A 25,580-nucleotide genomic window follows, 5' to 3' on the forward strand; every position below is an offset into this window, starting at 1 on the left:
CATAAACTGATATAAACTTGATTTTGACTGAAGATCTTACCTGTATGAAGTCCATATTTTAATAAGTCTTCACGGTGTGAAGTGTTCCGAGCTTATTTTCGACCATTTATACATAAATAAAATAAAAAAATTAAAAATTTCGACCATTTACTGGCTCGAAAATTATACAGCGTGAAGCCTATCCCATAGTTTTCGAAGTTTTTTTTATCTTATGGAATTTTTTTCTCAATATTTCAACACCCGAATATGCTACATAGTTGTATATTTTCACAAACGAATGCTTACATAATGAAAGGATTAATAAAGTACTGTAAAATAAACGTTTTAATCGACATAGCAAAATACGGTAAAGCTTTTGTGTACCTAACATACAGTGCTGTACTCTTGCGGGATAAATATGCAGTAATACTCCCTATCTGGCCTGGCCTTAAAAAAAGAAAGCTTAAAAACAAACAGACACGAAATTCGCCTTTGTTTTATACTATGTAATGATTTGACACTCCTCACTTTTGCCTCAAGGGTAAAAAAGTAAAAACGGAAAGAAAATAGATAGCTATGTAAGTACTTACTTATCCACGCCAGAAACCCCATTCCCCTTTAGCGGTCAAGAAGACAAGTGTAAAAATGTTGCCAAGCGAGAGTTGGACTCGCCCGTTAATGGTTCCGTAGTAGCAAGGATATATAGGCATTGTTTAAAATTATACATAACTGCACACTAGCGCCACCATCAATTTTTTTACCGATTTCTATTTAGTAAGTTTATTAGCGAAAACTAAAAAATCGTCTTTTCAAATTATTCTTTATATAAAGGAATTTATTGCAATGTATTATAGGTTTCGATTACACAATCTAGTCACAGTCTACAAAACCGAAATCGGTGGCCACCAAAATCATCATTGTGCAGTGCACTAGCAGTTATAATACTTTGCCATAAATGCCTTCACAAATAAAACTTATGCTAATATTTTAGCACACCGGCATCATCGACTAGTATCCCCCGCCTCAACTGAATGGGAACCCTAAAAGAATCCCAAACTAAATGGCTCACGTTTCAACCGCCCTTCGAATCCGGTCGAATCTAGTTATGGGCATGAGATGGACCATTTCTTTTATGTTTTAGATGGATCAAAACTGGACTATTTAAAGTCAGCTTTAGACAAGGCTTTAGATGAGCTACAGAAAAAGAAAATCTTCGTTTCATTGGCCAGTATTTAATTGGCCAAGACAAACAGACGCGTACATCCACGAATATTAAAATGCTTATTCATTATATTGTTACCGAATTCCTAGAAAAGCGAAGTGAAAATGGAAGCAGCACTCGCCTTAAATGCTTCTTGTACTTTGAAGTAAGTATTACGACTCTAGAGGTTAGTATCTATTTATTATAGGTGTATATCGTGTTAAGTATATTATCTCAATAACTCCAATGCCTGTCGGCCATTTAGTCCAGGGCGTCCAGACTTTGTCCATTTGTGAGCGCGGTCTCTTAAATGTCTATTTCAAGCTTCGGACAATTTATGTAGGTCAACTTCTTAGATAACCTAGTATATAGACAACAATAAATAGACACTTGATTTTGCACTGAGGGGCTTTTAAAAGTACCTAACAAAAAAAAAATTATGCATTTTTTTGTGTAAATGGTTTTATAGAAAATAAATGTGATAAATAATTAAACATAACGAATTAGTAAGCTAATTAAATATATGTTTTTTTCTTATGTAAACTTTCTTCCCAATTAATTCTGCCACACATCATCACCCGACTCTTAACTTACCTACAATTGTAAATTCATTTTTATTAACCAGTTTTTTTCTTTTCCATTTATATTCGCCATTCTTCTCCAGCACCAAATCTCAAAAGCAGCTAACCTGCCTAATATGTCATAGTTTTCGTAACAAAGTCATAACTAATTAATAATCTGTGACAAAGTGTTCTTCTTTGTGTGTCGATAGTAAACCTATAAACGCTTCACTAAGTTATCTGTGGCGATTTAAATCGCCGTCGACTTCTGCACCGAGCTCGCAAATTCCAAACAATTGTCGGACTTCATCTCTCAATATCGGTCGACAATTGTTAGTCTATCAGAAATGCAAATAAATTTAAGTTTAGTAGTTATTTAAGAAAAACACTCTCTATAATTTGTGTTTTTTTGGAAGCGATCTTGGCCTCCAAAAAAACACAAATTATAGAGAGTGTATCTTATAGTCTTTAGGGTAACTAGCTATTGCCCGTGGCTTCACCTGCGCGATTTTCCACGGGAGCAGTTATTCTTTCAATATGAGAGGTTCCTTATGTCCTTCCCCGTACATCAATGGCCCCACGTTGGGCGCCATTGTCGGGGTTTTATCGAGGATTGGTTAGTAAATAGGCACTAGGCAGTAGGTAGTAAAGTAAGTTTATTATAAAACTTAAAGTAAGACCCTTATAGGGTCTGTTCTTATTATTTTATTTAATGTTTATAAATTTATCACGGCCACCATCTTGCGTCGCTAGCTTGATCGTAATGTTTACGCGTCAAAGTGTTCGAGCGGATTTAGAATTTTAACATTTATGACAGTAGATCCAAATGTGCCAGCGCAAGCGAACTACATCGAAAGAGATTCCAAACAAAGCGTAGGCTGCGTTACAAAACTATACCATATGTATCCAAAATTTCAAGAAGATTGGTTGAGTAGCGTGAAGAGGTGACAAACAAACAATCATACAAACTTACTTTCGCGTTTATAATATTAGTTAGATTTACAAAAAGTTTAATAATTATATACCCATATTTTTTTCCATATTAATAGATGAAAGCTCCGCTGTCTGAAGTTTGTTTGTTTGTTTGAGCCGAAAACCTTCATAGCGCTGCATCGACCAATACCGAAGAGACCAAGAAAATATCTTGAATAACAAAAGGGAAATTTGCATAACAAAGTGATAAAAAAGTATCTTTGCTTTTATTCAAAAAAGTCCTTAAAATGAATTTTTTTTTTCATACAACCTAACTTCATTTTAATGTGATTGATGACTCGCGTAGCTTCCACAAACGTAATTTTAAAGTCGATTTTACTTTATTCTCTTTTCGTTACTGTGGCAAGAGCTAGTGCGCCGTGGCGGCTCCCTACTTAGAATAGGACCACTATATATCCCCCCGTGGATGCCGTACAAGGTGACTAAGGGAAATATAGCCTTGACAGTTGATAGGCAAATAAATACTCACATACCTCTCATCTTACTGGTTGCATTCACGGCTGGGGCGTAAAAAACAAACTTTTTAATTTGTAAGCTAATAATTTATTATTATAATTTTGTTTATAATAATCTATACTATTATTATAAAGAGGTAGGCGTTTGTGAGTTTGTATGTTTGAAGCGGGTAATCTCCGAAACTATCGAACCGATTTCAAAAAGTCTTTCACCATTAGAAAGCTACATTATATACTTTAACTCAAAATTCCCACAGGAGTGAAGCCTCGGGCAACATCTAGTACTTAATAATTTTGTTTCTCGAAACGTAATAATGTTCAAAATTTAAATGCATCATTTTCATTCAATTTAATGAACAGGGAACTTCTATACATTACAAATTGATGAAAAAAACATAATTTTTAAAGATAATTTAATATTTGTTACTATTATGGTTTTTCACTGTGTGTGTGTGTGTATTAAGAAAAAAATTAGGTAAAAAAAATATTTTTTTGAATGACTAGACTAGACAGTAGGGTCTACAACGTGAGCGTCCAACCAGTAATCATCAGTGTATTCGTAATCTGGAAAAAATAGACAAAAAATTTAAAAAAATATTCTAACGTATTGTAATACGGAAAAAAGCGCATCTGAATTATGTAGGAAAAAGCATCTATATATTTTGTGCTTTTTCCTTATAATAATGAAAATAAAAAGCGCTTTTTAAATACTTGATGCGTACTTAAAAAGTGGAAACTTAAAAGAAAATTTTCAAATATTCTACTTGACTGGGAGAACACGAATCAAAAAAAGGTTACTTTTCTTAACTCTTGTTATGATATGTGTGAGTGTTTGCCACTAGACGCCGTAGATGGTCGTAAAAGACAAACGCGATTTGAATAAAATCTGACACAGGTGTTAGCAAATAACACTCGAAAAGAATGAAGAACTGTACTCACGAAAGTGTTTCTCCAATGTAATCAGGGATATATTGAAACATGGCCCGTAATGTGCTATTTGCCATACTGAAAATAAATACAGAAAATATAAAATTGATAACAAATATTGATAAAATCAAAGTCATTGCATTCATTCAGAAATTACGTCTTCAAAGCAGTGTTATTTCTTTCCTTTTGTTGATCTATTTTCAGGGACACTTTTACACGTTAAATTATATAGCATTAGCAACTCGGCCCAACCATAATAAATTATACACCTATTCATACCACAGGAATTACATGATTTATTAAAAATATCCACAACAAAATCCGTTGCGTAGCTGTTAAAATCTAAGCATGGAGGACAGACAGCGAGGAACGACATTGTTTTATAAGATTTACCATATACAGATTTCCCAAAAAGCTACAAACTACTGGCATAATACAGAGACTGTCTCATCTGAGCGTTCTCTCAGTTTCGCAGCCATTGATTGGAGCTGAAGCTCCGTTATTTCTACTTTTTCGTTTCATGTTCTCAAGGTCGTTGGTATCCTTAGTTATTAGTCCATATATACGCAATCAGTTCAAATTCAAATTCAAATCATTTATTCAGAAATTAGACCATCACCGGCAATTTTTATATTACATAGTTATTTCTCACAAGCTACAAACTACTGGCATTTCGGAACGACCACTGCTGAGAAGAAATGCCGAAAGAAACTCATTTGAACAGTGTTGGTCCCTAACATGCCAGAAGGGCTTTCCATGATTGTTTCTTACAATTCTTTTTTTTTCTAATAATATATCAAAGTATATAATGTATATCAAAACAGGTTGATTGTGATCCGAGTGCTGATTAAAAAGTCTGACGACATAAAGCCAGCACTTCTTGGATTTACCCCTTCTGCCAGGGCCAGGCATAAGATAGAGACTATCTATATTCAATACAACCAAATCATAATAGCCATAATATCGATAGTGCTATCGATACTTCTATTACTGCTCAAGTATCGAGAATTTCGACAATAAATAGTACCTACATATATCATTACATTTTCGTGTAATTTTTGTAATGTTATGTGTATGGGACGATTCTAATCTAATTTAGTAGAATATGACCAGAAAAAGTTCCTGTGAAGGTCTAATTTATGAATAAATTATTTGATTTTGATTTTGATCGAGCTAATAGATCTGGTCTAAACTAATTAAATTAAATAATTAAATATATTAGGACGAACCACACAGATTGAGCTAGCCCCAAAGTAAGTTCGAAACTTGTGTTATTGGATACTAACTCAACGATACTATATTTTATAACAAATACATATATAGATAAACATCCAAGACCCGGGCCAATCAGAAAAAGATCGTTTTCCATCATGACCCAACCGGGTATCGAACCCGGGACCTCTCGGTTCAGTGGCAAGAACTTTACAACTTACTAATAGTATGGTGAAATACCTTCATGTCTTTCCATACAGTTGGTATAATCCAGCATGCAATAGTTGGTAAATGTGTAATAGGTCAGGTACACAGTGCGTCCGCAGATCACTCCAGTGCTACGAAAAAATATTTATCACCAGATGTTGCCCGGGGCTTCGCCCTCGTGAGAATTTTGAGATAAAATATGCCTATAGCAAATTAGTTGCTTCAAGCAGCACATACTTATCTTGCTTCGCGTTGCTGGATGGACGTAACTACTGGAAATATTGTCTAATCTGTGTCTCTAGTCAAAGGTCCTTTACACACAAGTGAAAATGATTCACACACCAAGGGCTTCTATGTAAAACACGACGACGTCGCGCGATCGCGCAGAATATGGTGCCGCGGCGACACGCACTACCGGGTTTAAATCGCTTGAAAGGGCCTAAAGTATCAATTTTATTCATGAATTTCAGAACAATACAATATTATAGTAAACGTATACTTACTTGTATGCCCTCATGCAGGAAACAGCGTAATACTCGCAATGATCCGAGCCTTCAGTAGTCGGCGGTGGAGTCGGCGCACTTCGGATCATACGGTTGTAATCCGTACTGTTTAACAAAATTATTTATTTAGCATTTTAATAGGAACATCTGCCGGTCCCTTTTCTATACAATACACAAACTTATTTTTATATTTATAATATTAAATTAAACATTTAAGCATGGCCCGCCTTTGAAGTTGCTGGCATCCTCTTATCCGCTAGAAAAAAATTGCCGGTTTCCATACGGCTGTATAATACATAATGCTAACGTAGCGAAGAACAATCTAGATAAAATTCTCATTCAAATAAAAAAAACTAGATCAAAATCGGTTCGGCCGTCTGGCTGGTATGATGCCACGGAGAAACATACAGATATACAGATACGTAAAACTTAAAACTCCACTTCTGAAGTCAGAGCTTGAATAGAGAAGACGTTTTTCTACCCCATGATATAGGTAAGGATGATGGCTGTTTATCATCATAAACAGCCATCATCCTTTATTTATCATCATAAATAAATATATATAAGAACTAATATATAATAGCAATATTATAATAGCCCCAAAGTAAGTTCGAGACTTGTGTTACGGGATACTAACTCAACGATACTATATTTCATAACAAATACATATTATAAAAAGATCATTTTCCATCATGACTCGACCGGGCATCGAACCCGGGACCTCTCAGTTCAGAGGCACCACTTTACTCCTCCTCGAGGTCCTCTGATAAAAATAGTTTTATAGGTTTTCCTTTGTCCGTTCCCAACTGATTCAATTTTATTATCACCTGAAAATGGTTACTTTTGTGATTAAAACTTCGTCGAAATTAACCGTTTGTATTATAAAAATAGTTATTTAAAAATCAAGAATCATCATTCAAGTAACGTTTTCTCCCGAAACTCTCAATCGTACGATTTATCAAAAAATATAGTTGCCTATCCATTTTGGTGTGGTTTTTTTATAGATAGAGTGATTCAAGAGGAAGGTTTTGAATGTTTGATTTATTATGGTTTAAACTAAATAAATGTTTCTATATAAATGATATGATTTTAATTACGAGTACTGATAAAAACTATAATTATAGGCAATTATAACTTACGATCCCTGTGCTGGCATCATTCTTGGTGTGGGACGTCCCCTCTTATGAGCCGGGACATTGGTCCTTGATTTTACAACACGTTCTTCTTCGCTAATAGACTGTTTATTTTCGAAATAATCATAAGATCGCAACCTGTGGATTATTTTGTTATTAGATATTGTTATTAATATTACACATAAATCAATTAAAACAATTATTACCTATACATAAAAACTAGGTGGGTAAATAAATCAAATATATAAAGACAAATCACACAGATTGAGTTAGTCCCAAAGTAAGTTCGAAAATTGTATTATGGGATACTAACTCAACGATACTATATTCTATAACAAATACATATATAGATAAACATCCAAGACCCAGGTCAACCTGAAAAAGATCATTTTGCATCATGACCTGACCGGGGATCGAACCCGGGACCTCCAGTGTAGAGCAGGCCGGCATGATGACCATAAGGCCACGGAGGTCGTCTGTGATTCTGTGAGAATGATTTGAATGAATGATTTATTATTAATGATTACATGTTCAAATTTAGAATACTATATTCTAATTAGCATGATATACTCATTTAATAATGTCAAAATTTTACTTAAAACTAAGTCAGAAGTCAAATCAAGTTAAGTATTAAGCACCGTAACAACTTTACACGAGTGTCTCCACAATATATATAAAACCATGAAATTAAGTAATAAAATTTTAACTCTTTAAATGAAATTAATGAACATTAAAAAGTTGAAAGTTGCAAATCAAATATTAACATATAATTAATATATTTTTAAATATACTTATCTATTTAAATAATTCGAATGGTACTTTTTCAGGTGATATATATATATATAATGTTATTAAATCGAGCAATACCCTTTGTGTGGTGTGAGTAGACTTTGAAATATGGTACTCATTTGGTATCTTCGACCAGATAAATATCTTCTTCTTGTTGTTTTGTTCGAAAATTTCTCATACACACTTTTATTTGATGTTCTGTTTTCACTAAACTTTAGTGGAGGTAACGAGTTGTAGAATTTCAGTCTGGCTTCTGATATATTTTTCTTATTTATTATATCTGCTTTTTTGTGACTACGAAAGCCATGACGTCGTTGTAATAAACAAATCGGAGTATCACCCAACACATGTATGCTTATCGTTACTAAAAAAAAATATGATCAAATAAGTTTTTTTTTCCAAAATTCTTATTGTAACAACAGAGAGTCTTTTGTTACAATAAGATTTTTGGAAAAAAACGTGTTTGCGTCAGAAAGATGTTGATCAAAATCAAATCATTCATTCAGAAATTAGGCCTTAACAGGCACTTTTTCACGTCATATTCTAAATTAAATTATATTTACCAAAGCTACAAACTACTAGCATTTCGGAACGACCACTGCTGAGAAGAAATGCCGAAAGAAACTCATTCAAACAGTGTTGGTCCCTATTATGTCAGAAGTGCTTACCATTTTTGAAATATAATTTTTTATCAGTAATATAACGATGTAAGTACACAATAAAGTACATGGTCAAAAGGTACGGTACTGAAACATATTATGATTGTGATCGAGTGCTGATAAAAGGAAAAATATATAAGTGTATAATTAACCAAACAAAAAAAACTTTTAATAAAAGGTCGAGCTGACTAGTTCCCCCCGGCAGCACCCTTTCACGAGTTGACGCGTGAGTCAGCCATCGCGAAGCTTAACCACAATAGAGGGAACCTCCCGACCCGACCCACGACGCCGCCACCTGTTTGATAGAGCCAGGCCCTACTGTTAGGTTGCGATCCGTTGCGACAACGCAGCACGTTGGGGCTCCGTTGTTTTCAATATTAGGTAGTTGTGACTACTCTGACAAATCCAAGATTTTCTTTTGTTGTAAAATTATAAATTTTTATTCTACATTTTACGTCTCATCTGTAGACTTTAAGCGTGTTAAAAATGTCTTACGAGACACGTGCTTTGATTATTATATACTCGGCATTATTATAGCGCTCCACTTTTCATCGCGCAAAAATCCACATACTCGGGACAGGAGTGGTGTCGTTGGACGCGGCTCGCCGGGGCGAACAACACTAGCTAAAAATACGAGGGGGGTCCGATAATAAAGAAAAAAGAAAAACCGAAAAAACTGACAATTACTATTGAAATGTATGAAAAATTAACTTCTGGGTGTCGAAAAGATATCCAAAATTTGCTTCTATAATAAAATGACACCATGACAACAAATAAAATTAACTTACAAATAAAAAAAAATAAAACGTGCATATTTTAAAACTTCACTAAAAAAAACTTATTTACAAAATTTAAAAATATATAAATAGACGTTATATTCAGTTACATGATTTAAGTTATGTAAGAAGTTTTATGTGTATATTGATTGCACATACAAATTTATTTCATTGATTGGGATTACGAAATGGAGAATAGTCGTAACTGAATTTTATTAAAAAATATTATGCTATATTCTCTTGTTTATATAATATGCATTTTCAATACTCTATACTTATAAAAGCTACATATCCAATATTTCAAGTTTAATTTTTACTTTTTTTGTTTGAATTATTTTCATTATGTCATTCTTAAAATGAAAAATTATAAATACTTAACATATTTTAAGTTATTTTGTAAATGATATCTATGAAAATAGTCTATATAAAAATAAATCAATTAAAATTATAACAAAATGATAATTATAGAAAGAAACCGAACATACCGCGTTAAAATTGAACTTTGTATGATATACTGAAATCACACTTTAAGGCCAAAATTATCGTTTTATCGTACAAATATTATAAGATAAATGAAATGTAAAAAAAAAAAAAACAATAAATAAATGTCCTAAACTTTAGCACTTTCAACACAAAACCTACTTTCGGTTCACTGCTTTCTAATTTCCACCCAAAGATTGGCTGGAAGAAATTGTATTTGCGATAAGTCCGCCTTTGATCACATTCATGTTCGAATACCTAAATTATATCTAAGACTAGCTTTTGTCCGCGGCTTTGCACGCGTGAATTTCACTTCTTAAAAGGAATCGAAGTAAAATTCTTCTATAGCGTATTAGTAGCATTTTTTTACAGCGTATTCTAAGACTAGTAAAATTTCTTTATTAATATGATTAAAATTCGTATTTTTGTCATCTTTAGTCCAATTGCCCGTTTCCCGCTACGGTTTCCGCTACGTGTCTCGTTCCGAAACTTGTCCTGCAATGTCTTTTCCCGCTACGTGTCCCGCTCCCGCTTCCCGTAACGCGTGCCGAACATTTCATGGACCTCTCTTCAAAAATAATAAAGTTTCGCACAAGTTTCCACCCATCATTCCCCTAGAGATGCAATTTTCAAAATATAGTTATATTTTACTAACTATATATAGATTACCAACTACAAATTTAAATCAAAAATTTCATTCATTTCATTTCATTCACTTAAAAAATTACGAAGTTTCATACCAACTGGCAACCCCTATTTTACCCCCTTAAGGATGGAATTTCGAAAGTATCCTTTCATAGCGGACGTCTCCTAGTCACAATCGACTTTCTTGCCTAATTTCATCTTCATGGGCTCTGTAGTTTTCGAAATTTTTTGATACGTGAGTGAGTGAGTGAGTGAGTGTTTTTCGCTCTTATATATTATATATAGATTATTTTGTAAATGGTGCAATAATGACTTTATCTATCTAATGTAGTAGCTAACATTATTTACGCTGATATCAAAAAAAATATATTTTATTTAAAACTAAACGTTGGTAACTTTTGCTACAGTCAGCCGATCAATCAATTTTGATGTAATTGAGTATGGATTAAGTTAAAAACCCTGGGGAAGAAATAAATAAATAAATATAAATAAATATATTAGGACAAATCACACAGATTGAGCTAGCCCCAAAGTAAGTTCGAGACTTGTGTTATGGGATACTAACTCAACGATACTATATTTTATAATAAATACATATATAGATAAACTTCCAAGACCCGGGCCAATCAGAAAAAGATCATGTTCCATCGCGACCCGACCGGGGATCGAACCCGGGACCTCTCGGTTCAGTGGCAAGAATCTTACCACAGCGCCACCGATTTGGTACGATATAATTATTTATAGATATATAGTTTATTATTATTTGACTAATAAGTACTTTATTTCTGATGCTTTTTGCGGGCGGAGCCGCTTGTAAAAGCTATGTTATGAAATAGGTAACACACAATTATTATTTTCTAAATTATTTATTGGTAGCGTTTCTTAACAACCAGCTTTTGCATAATTTCTTACGGGAGCAGGGGTTTTTCTGAGATAATCCTTCCCCGTACTTCAAACTACATGTATGCAAAATTTCAAGAAGATTGGTCGAGTAGATAGAGCGTGATGAGGTAACAAACAAACTTACTTTCGCAATTATAATTGTTTATAGTTGGGATTAGGATATTAGTTATTTAAACATATAAATTGTGTACAACTAAAGTTACACTTCTCAAAAAATATAGAATTATAGAAAAACTAAATTAATCTAAAATTAAAACTAAAGTAGGTACATATAAACAATAATTTACTTAATTTAAATAAAAAAAATGACGTTAATTGTTGGTCATTACTTCTTTTTGCCGGCCTCAGCGAATTCCTGGTACAAATATTTATAATCTTGTCTGTTCGGATATTCTGAAAATACAATGAAGATTTTTTTTTAAACGCAATCTTTTACTGCCGCCAGAGCAGTAAACACTTGAGGAGTTCCCTCATCGGGAGCCGATCCTGAACGCACGATTCGGTCACGCATTATTATCATAATAGTGCAGAAAATTGACACTTGTGGAAGGAATATACATAATGATATTCAGATACTTCAGACTTTCATAAATCATTCCTAATATACTTTTTTTTATCTTTCCATCGGTCTTCCTCTACATCTCTATCCATCCACATAAATAACCGTGCTAATATTATCAATGCGTAAGTCTGTCTGTCTGTCACGGCTAAACCGCTGTACCGATTTAGATTTTGATTCATTTCTTTCTTAACATGCCCAAACCCTGATAGCGTCTACCATCTCTTTTTAACCCCCGACGCAAATAGACCAAATTGCGTATTTAAAGTTGACGGTACAACCTCAGTGTCAGCCAGGCAAGCAGCTGCAAGCAATCTGTGATATGCCCACGCGCAGCCAGCGCCAGACTCGACCGAAACTGTGCCGTGCGGAGCGAAGTTTCAAGCAACCAATAGAATTTCGTCATTATTTGTTATAGCTTAACGTGGTTAATCCAGCGAGCTGACGTCGGCAAACTAAAGTGATCTAATAAATACCCACCAACAAATTCGCTATATTCATGTGTCATGCACGGGGACATGTGTATTATGTGCCAGACTGAAATAAAAACGGAAGTATTTAATAAATTACACTAGTCACGCCCTAGGGCTTCGCTGTTGGAAAAATATTGATAGTTTTGTTAAGTATTTTGAAATCAATACATATACTATGGGAGCAAGACCAAAATCACAAAAAAAAATCATCTGTTTTATACAAAATCACATACCTAACACGAGGAAAATGTATGGATCACCTGAATTTTTATTCGCTCACTCCCATACGAAAAGTTCATACGTATTATGGACTGAGCATGTAGACAATAAGTCACCAGTGTTTAAAAAGTCATCCTATTTATTTATTTTTTCTTATTTTACATAGGTACATTTACTGTGGTGGTGTAATGGTTACTACGTCCGCCTGTGGATTGAAAGGTCTCAGATTTGTATCCTACACGTGCTGTATGAGTTTGTATACCAATCTAACTCATATATTGTAGTTTTCATAGACCACCATTTGCTTCCGGTGAAGGAAAACATCGTGAGGAAACCTGCACACTGGTGGACAGTTTAGTTGACTAGTGTGTATACGAATATCTGATACTACATGGCGGTAATTCGTCGTAAAAAGTCATGTCAGATGCCTTTAGGCGACTTGAATAAATTCTGACACCAGTGTTAGCAATAACACACTCAATATGATGATGATTGAAACAAATATAGCTCGTTTAAAAATTTGATATAGGATATAATATATGGACTGTGTATTTCTGCATAGGTCCTGGGGAATAGCCAGCTAAAAATATACACACCTTCATATCTAAGTAAACAATTGATATAATTCAGTTGACAGTAATTTTTGAAAGTCATATACAAGAAGTAATCAGTACGAGCACAAACGCTGCCTGTTCTGAAAAATAACAGATTTATGAAGTTCTTTGAGTTTAATAATTCTTGGCTCTGTAAGGAATAAAGAAATGATACTGTATGTATATTGTTCGATCCAAATAACGGTAGCGCTGCGCTACACCGCCATCATCATTCATTCCTTTTGGCATTAGCATCGATATGTTATGAGTGATTGTGCAGCTGACTGTGGCTTTTTGTGGGAAGCCAGCAATTCTCTTTTAGTTGCTTTTAACGAATCTATATACTAGTCAGAAGGAGGGCGGTGCGTTGGCCTAGGTTTCGACCGGACAAGCGTATCGTCCGTTCAAGTTTATACTATTAATTTGTGCGACTAATTCAGCTTTACTGGCTTTCAGAAATTAAGACACAATGACTTGTGGTAATCAGAGAGATTTGGCCCGCGCCAAGAATCAAAAAAAAGCAACAGGAGATGCAAAAAAAGAAGAATGCCAATGAAAAAACTGGACTATCTCTATCAGAGAGAAAACATAGGGATTCCGAATTAATGAGAGAAACGAAGAGAACTATAAATTTAAAGATTGACGAGAAAAAGTGCCTGTGAAGGTCTAATTTCTGAATAAATGATTTGAATTTGAATTTGAATTTGAATTTGAAAAACAACGAAAAAAAAGAGGAACAATCGACGGGCCAGAAGCAAGCTGTATTAATGTTGCACATAAAAATATCTTGACTGCTCCATATATGAACGAATGCGTACATTTCAGCTTTGATACATGAAGCTGAAATTGTTCATGTGATACCTAAGCATTTACAAATGTATGTTGAAATCTTTAGTTTCATCATAAAGCCTAATTTAATAACAATAAACGGTTGAACAATGTGAATCCCCGTCCTCGTTCAAAATTTGTTAAAAAGTTGACTTAGAAAATTATCTAAATAGACGAAGTTTTGCCCGCCTGTACACCGAAATGGAGAAGGCAATGGAAAACCACTCCATTAATAACGCCAAGAAAGTAATTTTGTGTATTTCAATCCACCTCGTGACTCTCAGCTATGAGAGATTACGACTGTTATGAAAAAGAAAACATTGAAACAATATAGAAGTATGTAGTAAAAATTACTTACACGTAAGCTTTCATGCAGTAATACGCATCATATTCACAAGATTCAATAAAACTAACTCTTTTAGGTGTAGTTCTTGTCCAACCGTATGTTGTTTTACTCCTAAATAGACATACAAAGTTAGATTATTTAGTGTTAAATGGAGAAGGATGGCGAAAATAAGCTAGACAGAAAGAAAAAGCTGCTAAGAAATTTCTGGAAAATGTAAAAAAAATTTAAAGGAGTTGAGTAATGATTGGCCATTACGACATCCTATTTAAAACTATCTTTAAAGAGTCCAGGGAGACCGTGGAAGAGTTACGCGAGCGAACCGAATGAGAAGGCAGGCATATCAAACGACGTACGTACTTAAAATCAAAGCAGAGTATAGAGAGTACTCCAGCGACAAGAGTATAAGCTCTAGTAAAAAGGAGTATTGGCTGAGACTCGATAAAAGCTGTGCGGAGACGAGCGAGCCACAGCTGAGTATTGAACAACTAATTTTCCCGCGTGAATTTCCCACCGCGCCCGTACTTTTTTAGGGATGAAAGATTAGATACAACCCATCTTTTTAAGAATGGTTTAGTTAATAGAGCGCGAATAAGTAAAACAATATACACCAAACTAACAATATACCAAATTCACTGAACGGTATTTCATACCACCAATTGACCACCACTGTATTATCACCATTGTATCATCATCAATATTTATATATTAAAATACAATAATTGGTGGTATGAAATACCGTTACGGTCCGCTGCGCACAGCACAGCTTTGGTAAAGTCCCAGCCATTACACGAATCACAAAAAAGGAAAAAAAATATTTTGCTGTAGAATTAACGACAGGTAATTAGATTTCTGAGACATTGTTTATAAAATAAAAAAAACAATGTATTCTCGAATCTTTGATGTTGTAAAAAATGTTACCTGATACTTGCCGAGACGCCCGAACACACGCTACCCCCCCCCCAGATTTAATGAGTTTGGGCATAGTTTATGTACGGTAATGTACGCACCCCCTAACGACTGGAGCATAATGTTCATTTCGCATAATGAACACTACGCAAAATGTAAACTTTCATATTTGCACTGTAAGTTATCTAAGGCCTAGTTTAGACCTCTAATATTTTATGTTTTCCTAGCTTCACACCACGGTGTTACCCATGTAATTATTTTTTTTTAAGTTACGCTTTTTATGCTCTTTAGTGCCATTTACTAAATCATTATTGACTATCAGAATCCTATGCGTTAATCCAAGGTTGTGAGAGTTTGCAAGCTTGATTGAGCAAGGTTGCTCAATGACTAATTTCATAAAAATTGACCCGGCCGTTTGAGCGTGAATCTATCTACTCACAAACATTCTTATTCATAATATTAATGAGATTAAGATATATAATACTCGCGTCCTCGTAAAAGCATTCGCAGCATTTGTATTGGAGGTAGCTCCACCAGAGTTTGGACTAGTTGCTTCCGCTGAAGATAAAGGTCCATTTTGGTTTTTCATCGATTTTCCTTTCCTTCTTGCTTGTAAGCGACTACAATAAAAAAATTATTAACTTGAGACTGCGCATACCTACACAGTGGCGCCACCGCGACATTTTTAATGATTTATTTTATTTATTAGAAAAAACTACCCTTATATATTACAAAAAGAATCTGTCTCATCTGTCTGTTTTTTTGTCTGTATGAACGCGGTAAATCAAAAACTACCTAGCAATAGATAGTATGATATTTTGATGTAGGTAATTTAGGTGTAGATGCTTATAATTTATTATGGTTTTAACTGAGTGAAGCCGGGACGAGCCACTAGAACTAGATAAAGGAAATTTATCTCTCATCCACTTATATATTGAGCTTATATTTGCGTGGTGAGTCATGGCCCATGCTCAAGAAGTATGGCCCATGAGCCACGCGGAAAAAATGTCTGTTGATCATGATGATAATGGACAATGATGTAAAATAAATTATTTTAATTATTATTTATGATATGTATTATATTACCTTAGTCGTTTTAGATTTGTCGCATGCATTGCATGCCAATTACTCGTATTGTGCCTCCACACATTATATATTATATTATTTCGTGTACTTTTCTTATTCAATGAAATTTTCACATCACCATTTTTGTGCTTCATTTTTTCCGGTTCCAAATATTCTGTTACATATTCACTATGTTTCTTACGATGGAAATAACAATTAGCATATTTTGCAATCACATTTTTTTGTGTTGTCGATAAGGTTGTGTCATTGTATTTGTAATGGGGATTTTTCCAGAATTTGTTGAATAGAAATTCATGAGTGTGAAACAACTTAATTTGAGTGGTCACTATGAAAACGTAATGTTATGGTTAGGGCTGAAAAGTTTAACGTAGATGGCGCTAGTGTAGGTACTTTGAGGTAATTCTCTCTCTCACCTTCGCATGTAACCGGTTACATTCGGAGCTGTGATGCCCCAAAACCCAAGGTTAGCGTAAAAAAGTGGTAAGCCATCTAAGCATAATATACTGTTTAAATGAGTTTCATTAGGCATTTCTTTTCAGCAGTGATTGTTCCGTAATGAAAGTTGTTTTTAGCTTTTGCAAATATTATTTAATTTAGAATATCAGATCTATTTCTGAAGAAATTTTGATTTTGATTTATTTAATTTAAGAAAATATGTGTTTGTATACAAACTATGTGAGGTATTCTAAAATATATATACTTACATACTAATGAACACAAAATCACAGAACACATCGTTCGATCGCGTATTTTGTAAAAAAAATGCTATTGATTGATTAAAAACAACCATCAGATTTGAAAAGGCGTAAAATTGAAAATATTATGTGGTGGGTTGCAGCACTGTTAGTATGATTTCATGTTACGACAATTACATAAGGAAAAATTTGCGATCATCATGCGATAAAGAAAGTATTAGTATTTCGGATTTATATTTTTCGTCTATACAATATTGTGTTTTAAAACAAGTTTTCATTGTCGTCAAAAGAGATCTCTTGCGTTCAACGCGTGACAATCATTTGCGTGCCGTGAACCATTGAAGAGTTCCCTCGTAACCTGGGTGCACCATCAGGTCATGCGTATTATAATAATGCATTCCCATGGAAACTAAAGCGTCGTGGGAAATTTCAACCCTGCAAGACAAACGGAAGTAGGTGAAATTTATCTCCCGCCAAAACGACACTTCCACTGACCACTCCCAACGCTTAACAAGGAATGAGCGATCAAATCAAGTCATTTATTCAGAAATCACACCTTCCTTCTTGCACTTTTTCATGACAAATTTTATATTATAATAATTTGTCAAAAAGCTATAAGAAATGCCGAAACTCATTTGTCCCTTTTTTGTGGGACAATTTTTACAAGGTCCCACCTATTTCGTAGTACCCAGGTAGGCATAAGAACTATATAAAATATTTCGTCCATTAGTATAGTTTTTGGTTTTTGTTATATACGAGTATGTACTATTGCGGCATGCGGCCCTTCTGATAGTAAGTGATCACCGCAACCGGCAACACCAGTGGCGTCGCGCGCAAAAGTTGTAGGCCCTGAATAAATCATTTTACGCTTTTTTTTAAAGAACTCAGTCCTATGGCTAGAAACCTAGATAACAATATAACGTAATGCCAACGTAAAATGCCAAGGTTTGAAAATGTCAAGATCTGAAAATGTCAAAATGAGAACATGTGCAAAAAATTTCAAGTTCGACAAGTGTAGACTCTCACGTTGACACCTGTCTAATATGTTCTTCGTATTCTTCTGCATCGTAGACTTAGCAGAATCCGACTGAAGAATCAGATCGTTTTGTGAACTCACGTGCAAGTGACGACAAAGCGTACTGATTCTAATGACGGACAATGCCACAGACTCTTCCTCATTCTTCATGTTCAGTTTTTTAATTGATGAATTTACACATGTCCTATAAAATAATTGACAGTGAAAATTATATTTATTTATAACGCTTATACGTGGGGTTGTTGGACGACTGGGGCCGGGGTTCCAATTTATTAAAGTCCCAAGCTTCTTAACCATTACACCACCATCACTTCTACTCTGCACTGCTTCTTTCTTTCTCTAAGTATCATATTTCTTAAGTTAAGTTATGACTTATGTTACTATATTTTTATATGGCATATGAGGTACATATCAAATGGTAAGTAATCACCGCTCCCCAGGAACAACTGCAACACTACGTGCGCCACAGGAGCCTAGAGCGATTCTGAAGTCTAACTGTGGAAAAACATTTCAGTCAGTCTTACTTTGTCAACTGTACCGGATATCGGATACGTATTTTACAAGGACCCAAACCGAGGAGGGTAAAACAAACAATTTTCGTGATAAATTGGTCTTTATTTAACTAGGAACAGATTGAAAACAGCGCTGGAAACGTAAATATTGCTTGCGTTGTATTTGTCATCCCGGCGTCCTAGATGAGCGACAAATGCAACATAGAAGTGCGACGCGGTACTGAACGTACTTATTTGAACACACCTGACGTATCGCATATGCTGTGTAAGATTCAAATAAGCTCGAAACGCGTTTTTCGTATATCCAGATCGGACACTAGTGACAAAATTATTCAAATTGGTATTTATTTATGGTCTACATTTTCACCGTGGTCACTCATAAATACACAGTATCGCATCGCTTCGTGCACCAGTCCGTCGCTCACCTATGACTCCACCAAGTAATGGGATATGTGCAGTTTCGCATACATTTCAAATGTCGCTCGGTTCGCTTTTGAACTTCTAAAATACGTTTTATTTATTTGAAGAATAAATGGAGATATTAAATGAATGGAACCTCTTAATTTTTAAATCGCTCCAATCACTGTGAACAAAATTTTTTAAACTTTATTAGGAAAACTAAGCCATTTAATTTACTGAAACTTATTTTCTTAGGAATGTACACTGCACATATGGTCTTAAATGATTGATGCAAATTCAATACTTTAAATATTACATCGTTTCAGTAACTATGCATTTAGATAACATAGATAATCTGTAGCAAAATTAGCTGAATTTGCTATAAAACTGACGGTGTTCTTTGAAAAATACTCAAAATTGTCAAAAACGGCGATCTACATACATAACAAACATATTAAATGTCAAACATTCGTATAATAAAGTTTATTTGTTTTCTTTATTACCCATAATAAAATACGAAAACAAAACCATACAGATATTTAATAGTAACTTAAAGGCAACGGCGGACTTATCCCATGAAAGGATCTTTTCCAGTTATTACAAACATATTAAAATTATATAAACATCAATACGGAATACCGGATGGATATAGAACAAGCCGAATTTTTGAGGTAAATCAATTTAATTGTGAAATAAAAACTTGACATTTTGCGCCCGCCTAAGTTAGATAGGGTAAGGCAAGATGGTATGATTAACAAAATAATTAATTTATTAATTAAAAAAAAATTACAAATTTAAATTATGATAATGTTTTCGGGGTATTTCAATAATTACCTTGCTTTCTATACTTATGTGTCTAATTACAATAATATATGTACTTATTATAATATAAATTTATTGTAATTTAGAATATTTCAGCTTTTAATGTTTATACGTGATAAAATTATAAAGCGTAACTTTTAGTAGTACTTTAATCATTGTTTCAGAAAAATATAATTATGATATTTATGTATATGTCACAAATTAGCTTACAAAATTGCACAGAAGTGTGCAAAATGAACAAAAATATCCAAAGTGTTACTTCGTTTAAATGTGAACGTTACCTCTTTTTCGTTCAATACAATGTTTCGTAACAAAACTAAGCTGCATCACCAGGAGTATACGAAGTAGGGGGCAGGCCGAAGAAGAGGTGGATTGAGTGCGTTAGGCAGGACATGGCTAAAAAGGAAGTAACAGATCGGTTAACATCAGACAGGGAGAAGTGGAGGAGACTGACATGCTGTACCGACCACACATAGAGTGGGATAAGGGTAGGCTGATGATGAAAGTATACACAAACATATATATCTCACCTTATAGTATAGTAAAAACTCGTGCTAACCACAAAGAATCCATTATTTTATATTTCCCGGCAAAGAAAAAGTACTTACAAATCTTAAACGCGTAAGATACGGAAATAATTCAACAGAATTGCTGTCTTAGAAGATAAACATAATCCACTGCTCAGTGGTTTACAAGGTAATTTTTCTCAAGAGGCTTTTATGAGGAACTTATTTTTAGTTATATATCATAGCTAACTTTACCTGTAACATTCCTCATTTTTGTATATAAACCTTGATGTTTTTAATATCTTCTCCATATAACATATTTTAAGAATAATGTGTTAGGTTAGGTAGGGGCGTGAGTTCGATTCCCGCTGGATTCCAGAATTTTTATATCTCTGTTTTTAGTTGAAAAGCATGTGTGACACGTGTAACAAAACCATTTAAACATAACATATTTTTCTGAAACTATATCTATGCTTATATATAATTGCTTACTACTAATTGATGGGAATGATATAAAAAAGTATTTTGAATAATGAAAAGGACCTACTCAATACAAATAACATTTAAAAATTAATTAAATAATATGACCCTGAGGCTCTGACTCGATTTTGAACAAACAATATAATTCACAAATTAAATAATAATAATTTTAGTTGCTCAAAACTTAGATCCCCATGTCATAGCTTCGGTCGAGTCCGGTCCTAAAAATTACTCCACAACAATTAACTTTTAAACCACAAAACAATTTTAATTCCAAATTTCAACCGCGCTGTGTGCGTCAGAACATTTGCTTTTTAAATTTGATGACAGTTGACAGTTGCGAACTTTTTAAGGCTAAATATTTTTTTTATTGTAAGACATTCTTCTGTTTTTTATATACTTATTTGTGGAAAAATTAAGAATAACAAATGTATTAAGTAATTTATGATTTGTCCACAATTAATTAATAGGCAAGCATTGAGTTTTTAAAGAATTTTTAAGCTATTAAAACGCAGACTCCTGGCAAAACTTGAACAAAATGAGCCAAATTTATTTTATTAACATTTAATATTTTATTAATTATTAGTGTCAATTTCTAATTTACCGTCAAAAAAATTTAAATTAAGCAACAAAGTAAAGTTGATAGAAAAGGTATAATAATCTATGATTTACGTAAGAAATGATTTTAACTATATATCTATAAATCTTAAGACTACACTAAAAGAATTTGACCGTGATAATAAAGCGTAATATTGTGATTTTTATTTACATGTAAATATTCTATATCTAGATAAGTTGCAGTTTGAATACTAAAATTTGGTAAACAATTATGATTATTTACTCCATTGTGATCCTAATGTTGTTCAATGATGTTAGATGGCGGTAAAAGTCATGTCAGATGCCTTTAGGCGACTTGAATAAAATCTGACAGCAGTGTTAGCGATAACACACTCGATATCATGATGATGATCAATTGTTTTTATTATCTCCAAGATCGAAGGGTAAAATATTAACTTAAATAATTTATAATTAAAAGCAAACAGGCATGCAGTGCCTGATGGTAAGTGGTCACCGTAACCCATGGACCTCTGCAACACTCGGGGTTGTCAAACGCACCAATGTTGAATATTTTTTTTGTTGTAGAAATCCTTCTTGTCTTTTTGTATTGGAGACGATCCGAAACTACCGAACTATAAAAGGTACGTGCGCGTTTAATACTAATAATAATAAAATTAATATTTTAAACCGTCGCGATTTATTATTAATTACTATTATTAATATTAATAATAATAATAGTAATTAATGATAAATCGCGACTGTTTAAAATTAGTTAAAAACAATTCAAATTAGGAATTTCCATTTGACATATTTTTTACATTTTTTGACATTAGCTTTGTAAATTTACGTAATTATTTTTTTAACCATATAAGTACGGAATAATTCATAGCATTTCCTTTAATAACATTATTAGTATTCAAATTGCTTTTATGTACTTCTATAATCTGGAAGCAAAGTTCAGTGCATCAAACGTTGAGATCACAAAAATAATAAATTAGTTAAAGGAAATGCCCCTAATGTAAGAAGTTATATGAAACTACAATAATAAATAAATAAATAAACAAAAATATATTAGGACAAATCACACAGATTGAGCTAGCCCCAAAGTAAGTTCTAGACTTGTGTCATGGGATACTAACTCAACGATACTATATTTTATAACAAATACATATATAGATAAACATCCAAGAAACGGGCCAATCAGAAAAATATCATTTTCCATCATGATCCGACCGGGGAACGAACTCGGGATCTCTCGGTTCAGAGGCAAGCATTTTACCAATGCGCCACCGAGGTCGTCAGTCGTAATAATATATTATAAGATATATAACATATGAATAATAAAACAATAAATTAAATAATAGGTAAACACGGTAAAAACTACTGACTATTTACCTTTTTTTAAAAGTACCTCATTTCGATTACACTCGTAGTGTGTCTTTACTTAAATGTTAACAAATGGCTGTTTAAAGGTTATATTACGATTTTAGTTTAAACCATTTTGAGAAAAAATATTATTAATATAAGTAACCAATTACCAATACCTACGTTGAATATTATTTTAATGTTACATTGAAAAAAAATATACGTTATTTATATAATGTTAAAATTAAATGTAATTTACTGTCGAAGGAATTGTTTTCCATAGTTTTGAATTTCAATATTTTTTTCATTTTAATGAAATATATTTTTTACTAAAATCTTCACTAAATCTTGAAAACCTTGATATTCTCACTAACTTCACTTCTTATAATCTGAAATAAAAATTATTTTTTTTTTTGTGTACAAACAATTAAAATACATAATTACAGTTGGGCAAAATGTAATCACCATTACTGAGAAGTCCAAAAATGTTTGTAACAATTTCATCAAAATTGGTCCAGTGATCTAGATATGAAAGTGGAACAGACTTTCACATTTATAATATTAAGGATTATATTATATTTTTCCTAGTTGTATCTTGATGGATTTTTTGGAAATAAACTGATTTGGAAAATACTAGTTACATAATGAGTAATAGATACTTAAGTTAAAATCATACCTGCAGAACTAAAGGCTGGTCTACACGAGCGGTCAGCGCGCGAGGAAGGCTAGCGTCGCAATGAGGACCACGGCTGGGCTCCGTGTGAACGCGGCGTTGCATTCGTCTGTGTTGCAGCAAAATGTGCGCGCTCCCCACCATTCTGGAAACCAATGTATATATTAAGTATACCTAAATAAATAAATAAATATTAGGACAAATCACACATATTGAGCTAGCCCCAAAATAAGTTCGAGACTTGTGTTATGGGATACTAACTCAACGATACTATATTTTATAACTAATACATATATAGATAAACATCCAAGACCCGGGCCAATCAGAAAAAGATCATTGTCCATCGTGACCCAACTAATAAGATCCATGATAAAACTTATTCTAGCCATGGATATAATAACAAGGAAAAAACTGAAAAAATAAACTCTCAAAATTAAAAATGTAAAAGTACCTCAAATTCAAATTCAAATTCAGAATTCTTTATTCAATTTAGGATGATATACATCACTTATTGATGTCAAAAATTACTTAAACTAAGTCTACTGCCGGCTTCCAAAGCGCAGGTGAAGAAGAAGCGGCGCAACAAACTTCACCGCAGCCTTTTCTCCAAGGACGTCAATTAACAAATATAGGTAGGTATAAAAATTAGGAGGACGAATTTACATAATTTATTAAAAATTTCAAAATTTGAATGAATAAATAAAATAAAAGTTGAATTTCCAATAAAATTATTGAAAATTGTCACACAATACATATATATATATATATATATATATATATATATATATATATATATATATATATATATATATATATATATATATATATATATATATATATATATATATATATATATATATATATATATATATATATATATAGAATTCTGAATCGTAATGTTGTAAATATTCGTTAAGTGGATAAAGAGAAAGGCCGCAATAAATAATTGATTATTTTTTTCTAGCTATTCAAGTCCCACTGTTGGGCAAAAGCATCCCCTAATTTCTTCCACGCATCAATCGATTTTTGATATTCCTTGTCATTCTTAAGTAACTAAACTATAACAGTAACTAAACTATAACAGTAACTCAAACTACAACAGTAATAATTCTAGTATTCCTTAATTTCGAGTGTCTTATTGCTAACACTCATGTCAGATTTTATTCAAATCGTCAAAAGGTCTCATTGATTTCAATTTTTGCGACATATAAACACGCCGCTTCTGTTCCTATTCAAGTCTATGTTGAAACAAACTACATTTTTAAAAGCGCCTTTGTTCTCGTCAAAAGGTATCTCATTGATTTGAAATTTTGGCGACATTTAAACGCGCCGCTTCTGTTCCTATTCAAGTCTATGTTGAAACACACTACATTTTTAAAAGTCGACATTGTTCTACGTGAAAAATGCCCCAATTTAGCAGTAGACGGGTAGCTGGATCGAGCTCAGATCTCAGTCGGATCTGTGGGATAGCAGCTGTGATGCTGTCGTTTCTACAGGTTGGATTTTTAAACACCACTCTTTACAGGAAGGACGGATATAAAGCATTTTTAAATAAAAATTAAATTTAAACTAGACGTTGGCCGCGAACTTAGCCCGCGCGAACACATTACATTTTTTATGAGTCTTTACAAAATTGTGAATATTTCAAAAACGACTTTACCAATTTTTTTTTTAAATTCTATTGACAGATTCTACGTACCTTTTAAATTTCATCGAAATCAGACCAACGAACGGTTCGAAAGTTATCGCGTTACAAACATATAAAAAAAAAAATGTATTATTTCCCCAAGTTGACTTGCAGACCTGGCTCGCTTCGCTCGCTCTGTTAATTAAACAAAAACCCGCCTCTAATAACAAAACTGGTCTGTGGAATTTACTTATCCTTATTTGCTAGAGTGGTTTCGAAACGGCTGAAGATTTTACAAACATAGCTAAGAACACTCTCGATTAAATTCTCTTTTAAAAAAAAAAACTACATCATAATCGGTTCAGCTGTTCGGCTGCTACGATAACACGGACAGACATACAGATAAACTTTATTAGCTCTCTTTCCGTCGTTGCGGGTTAAAAAACTCAAGGCTCGATGCTCGTACTTAGTTACT

General features: G+C 33.3%; 3 protein-coding genes across 8 annotated transcripts in view; all 3 read right to left on the reverse strand.

Moving 5' to 3' along the window:
• Positions 1 to 3,459: 3,459 nt before the first annotated feature.
• On the reverse strand, positions 3,460 to 10,295 carry LOC128680448 (uncharacterized). Of its 4 annotated transcripts, none has more exons than XM_053763610.2 (8): positions 9,880 to 10,295; positions 9,114 to 9,242; positions 8,038 to 8,323; positions 7,177 to 7,308; positions 6,038 to 6,142; positions 5,568 to 5,665; positions 4,128 to 4,193; positions 3,460 to 3,752 (listed from the first exon to the last, which is right to left on the reverse strand). In XM_053763610.2, exons 3-8 carry the CDS (start codon positions 8,076 to 8,078, stop codon positions 3,694 to 3,696), a joined length of 501 nt encoding a protein of 166 aa, XP_053619585.1. In that variant the 5' UTR covers positions 8,079 to 8,323; positions 9,114 to 9,242; positions 9,880 to 10,295; the 3' UTR covers positions 3,460 to 3,693. The 4 variants fall into 4 exon arrangements, with proteins under 4 accessions (XP_053619585.1, XP_053619586.1, XP_053619587.1 ...); XM_053763611.1 differs by lacking the exon at positions 9,880 to 10,295 and adding an exon at positions 9,407 to 9,537; XM_053763612.2 differs by lacking the exon at positions 9,114 to 9,242.
• Positions 10,296 to 11,401: 1,106 nt separating this feature from the next.
• LOC128680454 (uncharacterized) lies at positions 11,402 to 17,272 on the reverse strand. Of its 3 annotated transcripts, none has more exons than XM_053763618.1 (7): positions 17,137 to 17,272; positions 16,433 to 16,757; positions 15,835 to 15,966; positions 14,453 to 14,551; positions 13,270 to 13,367; positions 12,462 to 12,518; positions 11,402 to 11,815 (listed from the first exon to the last, which is right to left on the reverse strand). In XM_053763618.1, exons 1-7 carry the CDS (start codon positions 17,165 to 17,167, stop codon positions 11,748 to 11,750), a joined length of 810 nt encoding a protein of 269 aa, XP_053619593.1. In that variant the 5' UTR covers positions 17,168 to 17,272; the 3' UTR covers positions 11,402 to 11,747. The 3 variants fall into 3 exon arrangements, with proteins under 3 accessions (XP_053619593.1, XP_053619594.1, XP_053619595.1); XM_053763619.2 differs by having other exon boundaries at positions 16,433 to 16,785; positions 17,137 to 17,249; XM_053763620.2 differs by lacking the exon at positions 16,433 to 16,757 and having other exon boundaries at positions 17,137 to 17,266.
• Positions 17,273 to 18,761: 1,489 nt separating this feature from the next.
• The window catches only part of LOC128680455 (uncharacterized protein), a 62,729-nt gene continuing 55,910 nt past the window's right edge, over positions 18,762 to 25,580 (reverse strand). Inside the window, exons 4-5 of the mRNA XM_064436804.1 lie at positions 23,482 to 23,623; positions 18,762 to 23,194 (exon numbers count right to left, since the gene is read on the reverse strand). Coding sequence (XP_064292874.1) covers positions 23,514 to 23,623 — 110 coding nt within the window. The 3' untranslated portion in view covers positions 18,762 to 23,194; positions 23,482 to 23,513. The remainder of the gene's footprint in view (positions 23,195 to 23,481; positions 23,624 to 25,580) is intronic.

The sequence above is a fragment of the Plodia interpunctella genome, chromosome 24, assembly GCF_027563975.2.
Source record: "Plodia interpunctella isolate USDA-ARS_2022_Savannah chromosome 24, ilPloInte3.2, whole genome shotgun sequence".
Lineage (NCBI taxonomy): Eukaryota > Metazoa > Arthropoda > Insecta > Lepidoptera > Pyralidae > Plodia > Plodia interpunctella.